The 15503-nt window shown below is 40.6% G+C and overlaps 1 protein-coding gene across 1 annotated transcript in view; it reads right to left on the reverse strand.

Annotated features, from left to right (window-relative positions):
• TRPM6 (transient receptor potential cation channel subfamily M member 6) overlaps positions 1-15503 on the reverse strand; it is a 201257-nt gene that overhangs the window by 13031 nt on the left and 172723 nt on the right. Inside the window, exons 33-40 of the mRNA XM_042912014.1 lie at positions 14858-14949; positions 13281-13339; positions 11717-11742; positions 7900-7950; positions 6363-6428; positions 4138-4424; positions 3770-3852; positions 2802-3007 (exon numbers count right to left, since the gene is read on the reverse strand). Coding sequence (XP_042767948.1) covers positions 2802-3007; positions 3770-3852; positions 4138-4424; positions 6363-6428; positions 7900-7950; positions 11717-11742; positions 13281-13339; positions 14858-14949 — 870 coding nt within the window. The remainder of the gene's footprint in view (positions 1-2801; positions 3008-3769; positions 3853-4137; positions 4425-6362; positions 6429-7899; positions 7951-11716; positions 11743-13280; positions 13340-14857; positions 14950-15503) is intronic.

The following is a 15503-nucleotide window of genomic DNA, read 5'->3' on the forward strand; positions in this document are numbered from 1 at the left end:
TATCAAAAAAAAAACAAACAAAAAAAAACCAAAAAAAACCCAAAAAACACATAAGTAATAAATAAATAAATAAATAAATATAAAGAGTCACACAAAGATTACTACTAACAACAATAAATGACATTAATGAGGACTCACTATGTGTCAAGAACTTGCCTCATTTCAGCTCCTTAACATAAGGGGTTAACAATGAGTTAAGTGCATAATATTATCTCTCCCATTACAAATGAGGAAAGTGGGACTCAAGGTGGCTGCCCCCTGGTCACACAGCTAATTCATGGTGAAGCCAGGAGTCAGACCCTAACACTGTCGACCTAGGGCTCTTTCTCCAAACTGCTGCCAGTAGGTCTCTCAATCTCTACCCACTCCGAACCCATCTGAACAAGGTACCATCATCTCTCCAAAGACTACAATACTAACCAATCAAATACGAAACTGAACCAAAAACCATTAAGGTATTCTAAGAATACATATATTCTCCCCATTTCTCCTTTCCAACTTGGTGTGGATTAAATATCATAATGCATGAAGTCTTCACCCAAGTGCCTGACGGAAAATAAATACTTGGTAGATGTCAGCTGCTGGTAGTAGTAATGTAACTGCTTATAGTTACTATTATAGGACTCATATTCTTCCATAAATTCAGGCCTCCCCAACTGACCAAAACCCTCCAATAAGTATCTCAATTTCTTCATGCTTGTTCTATGATGTCCACTCTCCTCTTCTTTGAAGGTCAGTGTTTTGACATCGTTTATTTGGAGTGGCCTAGTTCTGCAATTCACATAATTGCCCAGTAAAAGAATAAAGTTAATTCCATTTCCCCCCCAAGACTATCAACGCAGCATTTGTTCTGTTTAATGTCACTTTGGATTACTTAGAGACATAAAAATCCCCAAACATAAACATCATTAAAGAAAAACCTATTCAAGTGGAATACAAAACACACTAAAGAGTCATCATTAATTCCTTAAAGTTTTTCTTTGGTTGTTTTTTTTTTGTTGTTTGTTTGTTTTTGTTTTTTCTTTTTAAACAACTCCACCCAAAACTCAAAGCAGAGAGACTCAAATACAGATGAAAACAATCAACCTCTCTCCAACATGAGCTACAAAAGCAGATGCCTTGGGCACCAGCATGCTGAGTTTACATGGATCACGTACTTGCTGGTTTAAAAGCTGAATCATGTTGACTGTTTTAACTTTTGTTTATATTGCTTCCTAAAATATTGTGTTTGAGGGTTAGAAATATAACTCAACTCTGCAAACAGTACAGATCTGAAAAGACAGCAGGACTTATGTGTACTTTAAAAAGTCTATACACATCCTTGAGCACATGGTACAAATTTCAATCAAAATGTATTGGATGTTGCTCACGATGCCTCAGGATTATTTATCTTGACTGTGCCCAGCCTCCAAGCCTGGCTTCCGGTGCAGAATCCCAGGATTGGAGAGGTAGGGAAGTCAGAGAGCACAAGGGATAAGCCCAATCTGTTTAAATGAACCATAACATGGTTATGTCCTCTGAAACTCGTAAAGAAACAAAAGACAGTACCATGAGAAGAAAAGAACATAGATGGTCAAAACAGCTTCAGTCTGCATCCTGGCTCCCTCTTTAGGAGCTGTGCAACTTTGCGCAAGTTATTTAAACTTTTTGGGCCTATCAGGTCATGATCTCACGGTTCGTGAGTTCAAGCCCCACGTCAGGCTCTGCGATGGCAGCACAGAGCCTGCTTGGGATTCTCTCTCCCTCTCTCTGCCCTTCCCCACTCAGGCTGTCTCTAACTCTCTCAAAATAAATAACATTTATAAACCTCCTGGGCCTAAATTCCCCATAATATCTACCTTGAGGTGCTGCTTCTAGGATTAAGTCCGATAACTTCTATGAAATTTCCTGGACTAAATCCCCTATTTAAAACCAAAGCCCCAGTGAGTGAGCCCAAGGACTAAACTTTGACCTTAATACATATTTTGTTCTGTGTCTTCACGGAAAGCCTGCTGGAAATACTCAGTTTTGTGCTGCAGGATTTTAAGTCACACAGGAGGTTGACAGTGGAGAGACTCGCTGATCAGAGGCTTCCATTAAATATGAGTGTACTATGTCGCCTCTCTCAGACTGAGTTTGTACTTTCATGAACTGTCATATCAAGGTACACAGCAAAGAGAGCAAGGGAAACTATAAACTACTAAAGCATTGAGCTCAAAATCATGAAAAATGCCCCCAGAAATTACTTTCTTGTGTGTATAAACACATGTCTAAGTGCTGTTATGAATGTTAAGTTCCAGCCATAAAGCCATAAAACTAGAAAATTTGGTACAAAATTCATTCCCCGTTGAGATCAAAGTTTCAGGCGTACTTAAATTTTAGGCAGCTAATCATCAGCCTATATTTTTCTCTGGAGCTAAATGGGAAGCAACATAGTAGGGGCTCATGATCACCACTGTCCAAAGTCTCTGAAATAAATGGTCCTACCTCCCTTCAAAGCCAGGTAGGGCAACTCAATACATTGTCCATCCTGGTTCTTGCAAGATTTCTTGGGACACCTGCCTGTTTTCTCACCCTCTGCACAGTTTCACAAATAATAAATACACTCGGAAAATTGATATCATCTTTCGGTGTTCAAATCAAGGGGAAGAAAGCATACACTATCAGGGAATGTCTCCACTGAAAGACCTTAACTATGGCTTTGAGCAAAGAAAGAGCCAGGGTCAAATGTAGCTGACAACGACATGCAGAAAGGATCCCTGGTCAATGGTTCCTGAACTGTGCCTCATGCTTTTTTTATCAAGTCCTCGGCGATCAATCACCTTGCAGATCTAAAACCAGCAGCTCTCCCCGGGTATACTCATAGGTCCAGTGAGAGAAAGCCAACAACAGCTCCTCCAACGTGTTGCTGGGGGCAATTTCATCACCATTGTTATTGTTGTACTTCCGGAACTCTCCCGTCATATACTTCTCAATGGTCAACCACTGGTTAGCCGAATGGCAGTAGATTAAGAAAACTTCCAGAAACCTGTGAGGGTGAAAAGGAGGCCAGTGAGTCCCCACAAGGCAGCAAAGGTGAAACTCACGTTACCAGACAGTCAGCAGCAGGGAAGATTATCTAACTCTCGCTCGAGGCAGCCTCAATGAACATGCCCTTGCCTTTCTGTGGCAGGGACAGAATGCAAAGATTGAGAGATTTTCCCATGCCAACCGACCTCCCTTCTCTTTGAGGAAACCTTCCAAATCCCTTATGAGTACTGGACTCAACTTTTTTTCTTGCCATGCTCTATAGAGTTCCTTAAAAACGAAACAATAAAACTTGACCATAATCCCCAGCACCGAATTATGATCCATCTCCCTAACGCAAGCATCTTGAGACACTCAAGCAAAAGTAACAAGAGTTCATTCTCATAAAGTTCCCTAATTTCTCTAAGATATTAGGGGAAGAAACTGCTTAAAATAGAAAGGTTTTTCTTCCATAATGTTCCCGGACCTTAGTAACGACATGTAGGGTCTCCCTGTTTCATGTAACTGAGAAGTTAGTCATGGTCTCTGCCTGAACTTCTCTCTTCCACTCACATAACTTCAGTGTTTAAGCCAAGATATTCCTGGGACACCTACCTTTCTTGTTACCAGTCTCTGGGACTGTGGAAGGAATAACCCAAAAAGAAGATTGTGGAGAACTACCCTGTGGGTCTGGCATTTCTCATGACTAACAGGGCTCAGAAGAAATTGAGAGAAGTTCCTATTTAAAATGAAGGACTGGGGTGCCCTTATTCCCTATACTCACCTTGGCGTGTAGGGAATGGTTTGTGGTTTCACTTGGTTGAAAGTATAGATAAGCTTTTGAGCAGCTCTTTGTTGTTGAATTTCCTACGAAATTGGGAGCATTGACAAAAATATTAGTTTGCTATCATATGCATGCTGATCAATGATCACAGAAACACTCAAGGCCTCCCCAGTGTGATTTTTAGCCTCATTCAGCTCCGACCGCTCTATTCCAAAAGGAAAAGCTCTACAAAACAAAAATAATGAAATGCCACCACTTCCAGAACAGAACAGGCTATCCTCTGGGTTGAGGATAACGGTCTCCAATCAGGATGTAGCCAGAACGCCACTCTTTGACCTATCCAGCTGGGCTCTGGGTCTCGGACTTACCCTGAGGCAAAGATGAAGCACAGTACTCTCCTGGAAGATTCTGTGCCATGACTGCACAACCTCAGGTAGAAAGGACTTCACGATGAAAACCTGCCCTGGCCGGAGAACATCATCCTCGGACCAGGTGCTGACGACCCTCATGGCTTTGCGGAGCCCGCCGCCCATCTCCTCTCGGGACAGCACCTGGATCATTGCGGCTCTCCCTCGCTGGGACCAAGAAGACATGCTTTTCCCAAGATTCAAAGGGGAACTCTCCTCCAGCCTGTAGACAGTTACCTCTTCTCCTGCTACAAAAAGAAGTACAGGTGAGAAGTTCAATGGTAGCTCATGTCTGACAGGGACGGCGTCCCAAATAACAACTCAGAATTCATTCCGTTTCCCAGTGAACAGAAGAGAATGGGAATTTCACCTCTGCAGGAACAAGTACAGAACAGAAGCATGGATTTTGGCCACATTATTGTCTCATAAAGGGCAGGGGTAGAGAGAGGGAGGGAGGAGGAAGGGACAAAGCATCAGCTGATATATAAGAATTAAATTGTTCTTATTATAAACTATAACCAGACAAAATGAAAATCAAAGTAGCAGAGCTATGCTTCTTTTGTTAAATACAAATACGTCCAAAGAGATAGTTTAATCCTGTGTTTTCATTACCATCCCCTTTAAAGCCTTATTAGATTTTTCCCTAATTCCCCCTTCCATGACATTTTAATACTAAAAATACACTGTGTGTATGTACATGTACTGATACATGCATGTACTGTACGTGTGTGTGTGTGTATAATGACATGTACATACAATATATACATAGAAATATACATACTTACATACAGACATATACAGATATATACAGATATAGAGATAGAGATACCTGTGCTTTATACATAAAAAGAAGTTTCTGCTCCCTTAGGGGTGATATTACCCCTACTGAGAACTCATGGTTTAAACACAGCTAGAGTTAGCACCAAGGTCATATCCCAGAGCCTCCCCCTCCTTCCTTTGTGCCCTTAGACAAGTTCCTGAAAGCCTCACTTTCCTCAGCAGTAAAATGAAGGTGAAAATAATGCTCACCTCACTGGGTGGCTGTAAAGATTAAATATGTTAACTTCACTAACGTGAACTAGAACCTCAGATACCAACTCAAGCCCACTTAATAGATTTTAGACACAAAATGCTCTTTATAACTGCTAGATAACTTCCACTTTTAATGGAACCTAATACAGTGTTCCTGTATTAGGAGTCTTAGACTCCACCTAATACAGTGTTTAATGCTTCATAACAGAAGGAACATATTCTAGACACAGTTTCTGCCCAACCTGTGTTTGATTTTCTCCTTATACATCTGCTTTAAATGCCCATTTTGTTTTGTTTTGTTGCTAACACGATACTGATTTACCAAGAAAGGAATCTATTTACTCACTCTTGCATTGAATTGCTTACCAAAAAAATATGTCTAGGTAATTCTTATTCAATACTCAATAAATAATTCGAATACTTATTGTTGGTACCCAGATAAATGCCACTGACGGTCTCTTTAGACTTCTAAATACTTAAATACTTAGAGGATTTAGAGCAGAGCTCCTAAGTTGCAGAACTAGCCATGGAGTCATGAGGAAGGAGAAGGCTTTTGCGTCCCTGATCAGAAGCCACCTGATCTGTCCCCATATGAAGAGAACTAAGATCTAGGACAGAGTTGTTACATTGTCAGCTGGCTGGACAGCAAGACTCGTGGTAGTCTTGGCTTAATGCGAGCTTGTTTTTCCTTACTACTTCAGCCTTTAAAAGCGGCATTTACTCTCTGAGCTAAGAGCAATTAGTTTACATGAAACAAAACAAACAAAAAAACAATACACAAAGCATTTCCCTTCAGATGCCTGTTAGTTTTTACCGTATTGACATTTATCTCTTTCTTCTGTGTTTATTACACATGGTTGGATGGTTCTTTTCTCTCCTACTTCCAGCCTTACATCAGTGAATGCCAGGTGCAACATTATTGCTTTTTTCCCAACTGCTGTTCATTATCGGTCCCATCCCTACAGCATTAGATTTTGACCCTAGATGCTGGCTAGGCAGTTAACAAGAATTTCCACTTTAGGAAATTCGTCTCACTAAACCGCAACCACTAGCAAAGCAAAATCTTCAGCTAAAACGATGCAAAATGGTTTCTGCTTCTCAGATGTTATGCCTCTGCCCTGGCACGGCCTCAAGAAGGTAGAAATGGCACTCACCAAACAGTTGGATTGGTGTAAATGGTATAGTCTGAGAAAGCCTCATTAAATTATTCCTTTCGATGGCTGCAAACAAAAAGAGATTTACTATTTTAAGTATGCGTCAGTGGATCGAATGCACAGCAAGCCTCCCCCACATCAATCTACTCATACAACACAGAAAATGTTCATTTCAAAGACCCCTCACTTTTGCTTTCATCAAAAATATTACCCACAACCCAGTTTTAAAAAGAAACTATGCCTTCAACGGGAAGTATACCCCAGTCTTACGAACTATATGAGGTTACATAACATCGTCCGAGGTAGGGCTGTCACTTCCACTCTCCCGAACATCACATCAGAGACTAATCCATACATATGTGGAACTTTCCTTTAGAGAGCATTCTGTGGTCTTCCTTCTCTGGTCGGTCTTTTCCAGAGCAAATCTAACGCACAGTGGACTGTGGGGACATCTACTGTTGACTTTGCACAGTTCACCTTCTTTTCCCAGAGAGAACCGAAGACCACTTTTAATTAGAAGCAAGTGATCTGCATCTTCCTGTTAAGAGCCGTATCCTAACAGATCAGAGTCAATATGAGTTCCAGTATTCTTCACGAGACTTTCTAGAGTTGACAGCTGGAGTCAAAATATTGGATTATTACTGCTGAGCTGAAAGACCCAGTTATAAGAGCCTAGAATGTGGAGTCTGGAATCCACTGAAACACTATTCACTACGGAGGAGAATTGAGGAAAAGGCAGTCTATTAGTGGACCTTGAACACATGACCTTGATATGATAGTAACGGTAACTGTCACACCAATAAACTCTCACCCACGTGCTGAGCTGTGTAAAAAAGACCATGTAAAAGGCTTGGCTGTGTATCATCTCATCCAGTGCTGACAGCAATGACACGCAGAAGACCAACCAATGGCACAAGTCCAGTTGGTTGTTACATCGCTTTGCATTTCAAAGTGTTTCCCTCTTAATTCTTACTAGCCCTTTGGCAGATTGTTCCTCAGGAAGGGCAAGTACAATTACTCCCACTCTGAAAGAAAGACAACTGAAGCACCGTGAAGCAATGTTGCTTATGAGAGTCAAGACCCTTGACATCTTGTTTAATGACATCCTTGTAAGGTGTCTTTGTTGAACTTACTCAGTGGGGTTGGCATTCATTCGGTGGTTATGTTCACTTGAGAGCCAGGGAGGGTATAAAATCCTCCTTCAAAGAGCTAGTTTTAGGCCCCATCCAAAATATGGAGATCTCTGGCTTCGGACTTGTAAGGACTTTTTAAATCTCAAGGTCACCCTTCTCCTTCACCATTTGGAACTTGCAAATACAGACAAAAATGCTTTTTAATTCCATATTCTCTTAAATCCTAACAACTTGTTTTCCCAAGTAAATGGCAAGATAAGAAATCTGAATGCTCTTCTCATGAGAGTGAATAACATCTTGTTGGGAGTCGTATCAATACTTCAAAATTCATCAATACTCCTGTTCACGAGGGCAGAATCACAGACGTTTAGCTCAGTTGACATGTCTAGGTGCATGTGTCCTACCTGAATAATGATGGTGAGGCTCTTGAGGGCTTTTTAAGGAGGCTGAGATTTCTGCAATTGTAGAGAAGATTGGCATTTTAATTACGTGGCTGGTGATAAATACATGCTTATGAATATATTGCCTTCAGACTTATTATTGAACAGGTTAATCACAATGGCTTCTCAGTCTTTGAGAAAGATTGCCTAATATCCTTTAACCACGTTATTGGGCACGGTATCCTGACAGCTTCCAATCATCAATGTAATATCTCCAAACATGTTTATATAGGGAATTGGAGAAAGACAGGTAATATTAGCCTCAAAGATGTATTTCCTCTGAACCAATTACACCTCTGGGTTGTGGAAGACACTCGGCTGCCCATCACACTTCATGACATCCCCAGAGCACAATTCTCTGAGCTCCCACCAAGACGCAGTGCCCATATAAAGACATTATTAATACCAAGTTATTAGCAGTCCACTTCACTGACCTAAAATGACAACAAACTGATGAAAACAAATTAAGAGGCATACACCAGAAACAAAGAAGTGGGTGGGGAACATGATGCCAAGGGACTTCTTTGTTGGGAACACCTCCCGCAAGTTTAACTGGTTCCCTTCTACCTTCTCAAGTCCTAAATTACAAGGCTCTAGAGAAATCCTTTGCAACAGTTTTGCCATTTCATAAAATTAAAATTAAAGTGGAGAACTTTAGTCTCACGGTGGCAACTTCTTTATACCTAGTAGAGTAAGCAGCATAATGAGCCCAATTTCACAGATCTCTCTGGCTTCTTGTTGCTGGATAAGGAAAGGAACAAAAATCCCTTCCTCTGGGGGTGCTTGGTAAACAGTAACATCAGCAAAGAAAAGACTTTCTTTCTTTCTCAGTTCACTCAATAATAAAAATTAAAAAGTGTTCAGCTGCCACTATAGGTCATGCTGGGCAAGACAGATGTGAATAAGTTATGGCTTCTGCCCTTGAAAAAAGAAACTGTGAAATACTGAGAGCAAAAGACATGTAAACTATGGTCACAACACGGTTGGCTAAGTAACGTAATAGAGGTGTATACAGAGACTTATGGAACCTTCATAGACAAGCAATGTGATACTTTTTTTTTTGAGAGAGAGAGAGAGAGAGAGAGAATGCAAGTGGGGGAGAGGGGCAGAGGGAGAGAGAGAGCAAATCACGCTCAGCACGGAGCCTGATACGGGCTCGATCCCACAACCCTGAGACCATGACCTGAGCCAAAATCAGAAGTCAGACACTCAAGCGACTGAGCCACCCAGGAGCTCCTCGATGTGATATTCTTTTTTTGATTTAATTTTTAAATTTATTTTGAGAGGGAGAGAGCACACATGAGTGAGAGAGGGACAGAGAGAGAGAGAGAGAGAGAGAGAGAATCCCAAGCAGGCTCCACACTATCAGCACGGGGCCCTTTGCGGGGCTCAAACTCACAAACCATAAGGCAATGACCTGGGCTGAAACGAAGTCAGACACTTAACCGACTGAGCCACCCAGGCATGCCAATGTGATATTCTTCAAGAGTATGGACATCTGAATCTGAGAAAGCTGAGTTTCAGTTCTGGCTCCACCATTTAAGGAACTGTGGGAAGGAACTGTTCACATTCATTCAAAACATATTTATTCCACACCTACCATGTGCTTGAGAGAGGAGCAGTAAAAACAAAAAAAAAACAAAAACAAAAGAAAAAGAAAAAACAGGTAAAATCTCTGGCTACATTCTAGTAAAAGGAAAATAAATAAACAAGTAAATACATAGTGCATACAGTATTACATATATTCAAGCTACAGGGTTAGAAAGTGTGGGAGACAGGGAGGCTATTATTTTAAGGGTGGCAAAGGCAAGGCCTCTGTGATAAGGTAAAATGTGAGCAGAGACGTGAAGGAAGAGAGGGATAGTCATATGGCAAAACGAAAAATATTCCAGGTAGAGGCGACAGCAGGTGCAAATGCCCAGAGGCAGGACCATAGAGAGTGTGGCCAGAGTGGACGGTGCCGAGAGGAAACGGGTTTGGAGAGTGGGAGGAGGGGCAGCAGATCAGTAGGGCCTTGTAGAGCCTGTTTGGACTTCAAGTTTACAGAGTGTGATGAGATGCCATTGGAGCAGAAGAGTGACTTGATTAGAATCTCAGTTTAAAAGGGTTATTCTGGCTACACTCTGGAAATTGACTGTCAGAGAGCAATAGTTTGGAGGCCATCCTGTAACCCAGGGTCAAGATGAAGAGTGGTACATGGGGGTAGCAAAATGGTCAGATTCTTGATATATTTTGAGGGATGGGTTGGAAGCGGGGATGCGGGAAAACAGGAGTGAAATACGATGGCAAGACTTTGACCTCAGCAACTGGAAGGATGGAGTTGTCATTTCCAGAGATGAGTGAGGAAGGAGAGGGTGCATTTTGCCTGAGATGTCTTCTAGGCACTCAAGTGGAGGGGTGCATAGGAAGGTGGTCATATTCTATGTGGCAGAAATGTTGACCTAAAGAATGAACTTGAGCCTGGAAATGTGGATGAGGGCCAGGCTGTCGAAAGCACCGAGAAGGACTAAGGAATTTGCAGCCAATCCTGTAGGTAACGGGAAGTCCCTGGAAGCTTGGACATAAGTGACGGTTCATCTTTCAGAAGGTAATTCCAGGGTGAACACGGGAAAGTGCAAAGGGAGAGAAACCACCAGAATGCTAACATGAAATAAAGGGCAAAACTTTTTTACTTAGGAAAATAAATGTTGGAGGCTGTAAGGCAGAAGCAGTGGGGTAGGGCAAAACAGACACCTTGTAAGGATGGGGGGCGGGAGGTGGGGGTAGTACGGAGTTAGAAAACGAAGTTGATGGCTAAGAGGAGTGGGCTGGGAAAGGCAGTATACATGAGTAAGAGGCCCAGTTTGGGCAAAGGAAGAGTAAGTGATCGGAAACGCCAGGCAACAGAGTAATACAATTAATAGCCCAGGAAGAACAGCCTCCAAGAAACTTTGAAAATGGATAAAATGGTCAACAGCAAATGCTACAAGTTCCATGAAGACTAAAAAAAAAAAAAAAAAAGGTTGTGTGATTTGGCATCTAGAACGCAGCTTCAGTAGAGTGGTGGGGACAGGCACTATGCAGAGCAAATGCTAATGCTTTCTCATTAATTTCGAGGTGGATAGAAGTGGCAGTTTGGAAGCTCGGTAACATCGAGAAAACAGTTATTGTTTCTTTGGTACAGAAAATGACTTAAATATGTACGTAGTTGAAGGAGAAGGAAGCAATTGCAAGAGCTACTGAAAACCAGAGAAAGTGGGATGGAACAAGGCCGTGGAAGAGAAGGAACCCCATCTGCATCAAGAGGTCAAGAACATGGAAAGGAGCTTGTAGGCTGTGGTGAAGTTTGAGAACAGCCTTGAGAGTGGTTTTGCTAGGGTGTTGTCTCCCATGACCTAGCCCTACGCAGCCACTTGGGGCACAGAGGCCTACAGGAACCATACGGAAAGGGTATCCACATATAAGATGAATAGCTCTTAATGAGCTATATGTAAAAGCTCATTAATTGACAGGAAGAGTGGTCGAACAGTTGAAATGAGCTCAGTGGAAACACTCTCACTCACAGAGGAAATTGGAAAATCACTGTCAAAAATAGGCAGTTCAAAAGAAAACTTTAAACCATACATCAATCCTGATTTATGTGGAGAAAGACAATCAACTTTCTACTTTTCTACTGAACTTTCTACTTCGTATAATAGGCAAAATCATAAATAGAACTTCAGGAACTACAAAAATCTCAACAGGGCAGTGAACTTCACCATGAATAAAATGAAAAATAACATGTTTAAATACAAAAACTTACTGTCAACTCCATTTGAACTTCTCAACCTGTTTGAAAAACGAAAATTGTTTAGATAATTCTTTAAATCTGTCAATGACCAGAAAAAGGAAAAGCGTGTGCAATAGTAACAATACAGAGTCTATATGTCTATATATATGTATGTGTGTGTGTGTATTTTCTTTGAAAGAAGTGTCGTTTGACCCCTATCTCTATCAATAGAGAAATGGTTTGCAACCCTGCGATTATTTTCATAGAAAAATGAATACCACATATGTGTGTGATTCATTTACTGCACACGCTCTAAGCTAACCAATATAAGACTTCACTGTGTTTGTGTTGTTCTGGATCAATTAAACTAAAGGGTTCCTGAACTATGCAAAGCAGATGCCTACAAATGAGTCTGTGAATGTCTCCGGACAAGCCTACAAATCAGTTTCATTAGCCCACGTGGCCCCTAAATGTTCATGGACTGAAATTAACTCTCTGTAAATTGTTACTTGCCCTGCTCAAGTGCACAAGTGGCCACAGGCAAGTCTGAATAGACGCATTCAAAGAATATCTCCAGTATTGAAGGTCCTTAGGGAAGAAAGTACAATTACAATTATTGTTTAATTTCATGCTGCAATAACCCAGTACTCTGCATGAGCACAAACTACTGAACCTCTGGGAGGAGAAAGTCATGTGCACTTGGAGTCTAGAGGCAGGCTTGCACACAGAGACCTTGATGGCAGTTCCAGAAAGAAAGGCCATCTCAAATAGCGCTGGCTGAAAACTGCAAGTCGCATTCCAGTGCTTAGGATCAACTGGCCTTCACACGTTAGATGGTTTAGAATTCTGTTCCCCCAGCTGTACAGACAGTTTGATGATGTAACTAGAGAAGTCCAGAAAACACTACAAATGCAATACAATAATTTTGCTTGGCTGGTTTTCAAACTTTATTTCTCGGAATAAATAAAATTCCAGGAAAATACTCAAGCCTACACCCATGTGACTTCTCTATCTCCTCCCTCTCTCTCTCTCTCTCTCTCTTTCTCTCTCTCTCTCTCCCGACCCCTATCTTCCCTTTGCTACGTCTCCATCCTTCTCAAAGAGTTACTGCTTTGATAGACACTTAGGATGTTCATGAGAAACCAAAAATAAAAATGATAAACCTCATAAACTAAAATTAACAATCTGAAAAAAAATCTAAAGAGAAAACTACCAGGTTTTCAGTCTTTTTCTTTAGGCCAGACAGATTTGTCCTTACTCTTGAACGCAAATTTCACAATCTTATCTGTCAGAGAAGTTGGGATACTCATTATTCTGCATGTGCTTTTTTTGACACTGAAAAGGCAAATGTTTAATCTGCTGTGGTAATATGTGTTTCATTATATTCTTAAAAGGCACTGAGGTGAGATCTTAGTGCCAGAAATGGGAAAACTTGGAGAATAAGTGATTTTCCTTCTTGCTACCAAGAGAAAAATACTATCATTGCAAACACGTTTTTCCCCCTCTTTTCCTGACCCGATGAAACCTTTGTTCCCAATCATGTTAAAGAAAAAAGAAGCCAAAGATGCTTTAAAAACATACATTTAGAAATACTCACAGGGAGTTCCTATTGAAGCTGGTGCTCCTGGAGCTCCACAAGGAGTTTTTGCTCAGATCCTGAGTGGAAGGGAAAGGTCATTGCACATTCACCCAGCATTCTCCTACCCCAAGCTTCTGGTAATACATTTGCAATACACACGCCTTCGAGGGCATAGTTCTTTACCGCCCCCCCCCCCCCCATTCTCTAGCTCAATACTTCCCTTTTACTGGACGCACTAAATTCAAGTTAGAAAGATGCATAATGTTAGCACAATATCTGAATAACTCAATGTGTTGACTGACTTAAGCAGAATGAAATTATTTTTGTGGGGACATCGTAGAGAGAATGTAATGTATTAAAGGTTTTCACAGAAATGAATAGTCAATGACGTGGAAGAAGGAACGAAGGTTGAAGTTGACAAGAAACGTCAATCATTACATCATTATGACTTCTATCAGGATATTATTGTTTCGGTTGATGATTATTTAGAATAACATTACCTTGAACTTATCATTCTATTTTCTACTTAGATTCATCTATTACTTCTTGAAACCTGGTACGCTCCAGGCATTACTCTAGGTGTTTCCACTGGTGTTATTTTTGTTATCCACTGCCAATAATCTCATAAGAATGGCATTAGCCCCATTTTAGAGACATAGCTAACAGAGCTCAGAGGTTAATTAATATACGTAGCTCTGAAACCCAGGAAGTAGCAAAGTAGGATTTGATATGGCAGACATGTTCTTGCCTCCAATCACCTACCTCCAAGCAGTCTTACATTTTGTTTTCAAAACCTTCTACAAATTACATTCATGAGCTCATTAGCATACATTCCTACAGGTATTGTGGATACGGTTCCCAAGTTCATAGAAATAACATGCAAACCAAGAGCAAAATTAGATTTCTTGCATTAGTCTAACGAGATCACACTTCCCACATGGTGGATGGTAGTAAAACAGAAACATATCTGCAGATGTGAGAAACACAAGACCACAATCAGAGAACCTCAGTGTTGGAGAAAGACAAAGGGCCCTTTACCCCTCAACGCCCAAATCCCACCCCTCCCCCGGCCCCGCCCCAACACATCTGCAAAAATGTTTGCTCAGCCTGGTTGACTAACCACTCTCAGTAAGGAACTTACTGCTTCCAGAAATAAACCATTCCATCCTTAGAAAGCTCCAATTGCTAAAAATTCCTCCTCAGAGTGGGCTGAAATCTGCCTCCCGGTACCTTCTATATGTTGACTCTAGCTCCACCTTTTAAAGCGTATTGAAAATACCTTATTTTTCTTCCACGTGGCAACATTCATGTATTTCGAAACAATTACAAAAATTCCTGAATTATTTATCTTTCCTGTTAAAAACGCCCAGGATAAATTACTGGATGGACACATATATTGAATGGAGAAGAAGGAAAGAATGGCAGGGGTTGGGGGCTGAGTGAACAACCTGAGCATATATTCAAAGCAAAGATTTAAATGTAATACCAATAAAAAGAGGAAGCCAATTATGGGGCATAAAGGTAAAACAGACACAGTCAAGGAGTTAGAGTGCGTGTGCACACATTTTTTTAAATATCAAATAAGATGTTTTTACCTCTTGAGACTGCTTTAGATAATCACTGACTTGTACAGCATGCCGTTCAATTTCTTTAGTTTTCATTTTCTGATATATAGGGGGTTCTAGACCTTGTTAAAAGGAAGAAAAAAAATAGAGAATACATCAAAATGTGTTACATTCAAATTACATCCCTAAATAGAAAGATCTGAACATAGTACGTTCATCTAAATTTGAACATGTTTTTTTTTCTCTATTTAGCAAGTGTTACCAAGATTCTTTTGTCCCTTTTTTCTCAAATGGTTGAAAGCTATATATTCTACAGTATTTCTATTTGTCAGTAGTTTCTTTTACATTTATAATAATGTATGCTCTCTATCAAAGTCAAGAATTAAATGATCCATGACTTGTCCTCCTACAAAATAAAACCTTTAGCAATTTTTTTTAAAACTCACCTTCTCCTGTACCCTATTGTCCATGCTTTATTTAAAACACATGGAATTTTCATTCCAAATTGTTAGGAATCCTTCCTTAACAACTGCATCAAGCATCATAGTAGGCTACTTAAAAAAATAAAATAAAACAAAAACAAAAGATAGAAAAGAATGCCAGCAGATAGGTTTAATTATCATCTCTCTCTTAAAAACACATTACAAGGATCATTATTGTCATTATGTTTTACACT

The sequence above is a fragment of the Panthera leo genome, chromosome D4 (genome assembly GCF_018350215.1).
Source record: "Panthera leo isolate Ple1 chromosome D4, P.leo_Ple1_pat1.1, whole genome shotgun sequence".
Lineage (NCBI taxonomy): Eukaryota > Metazoa > Chordata > Mammalia > Carnivora > Felidae > Panthera > Panthera leo.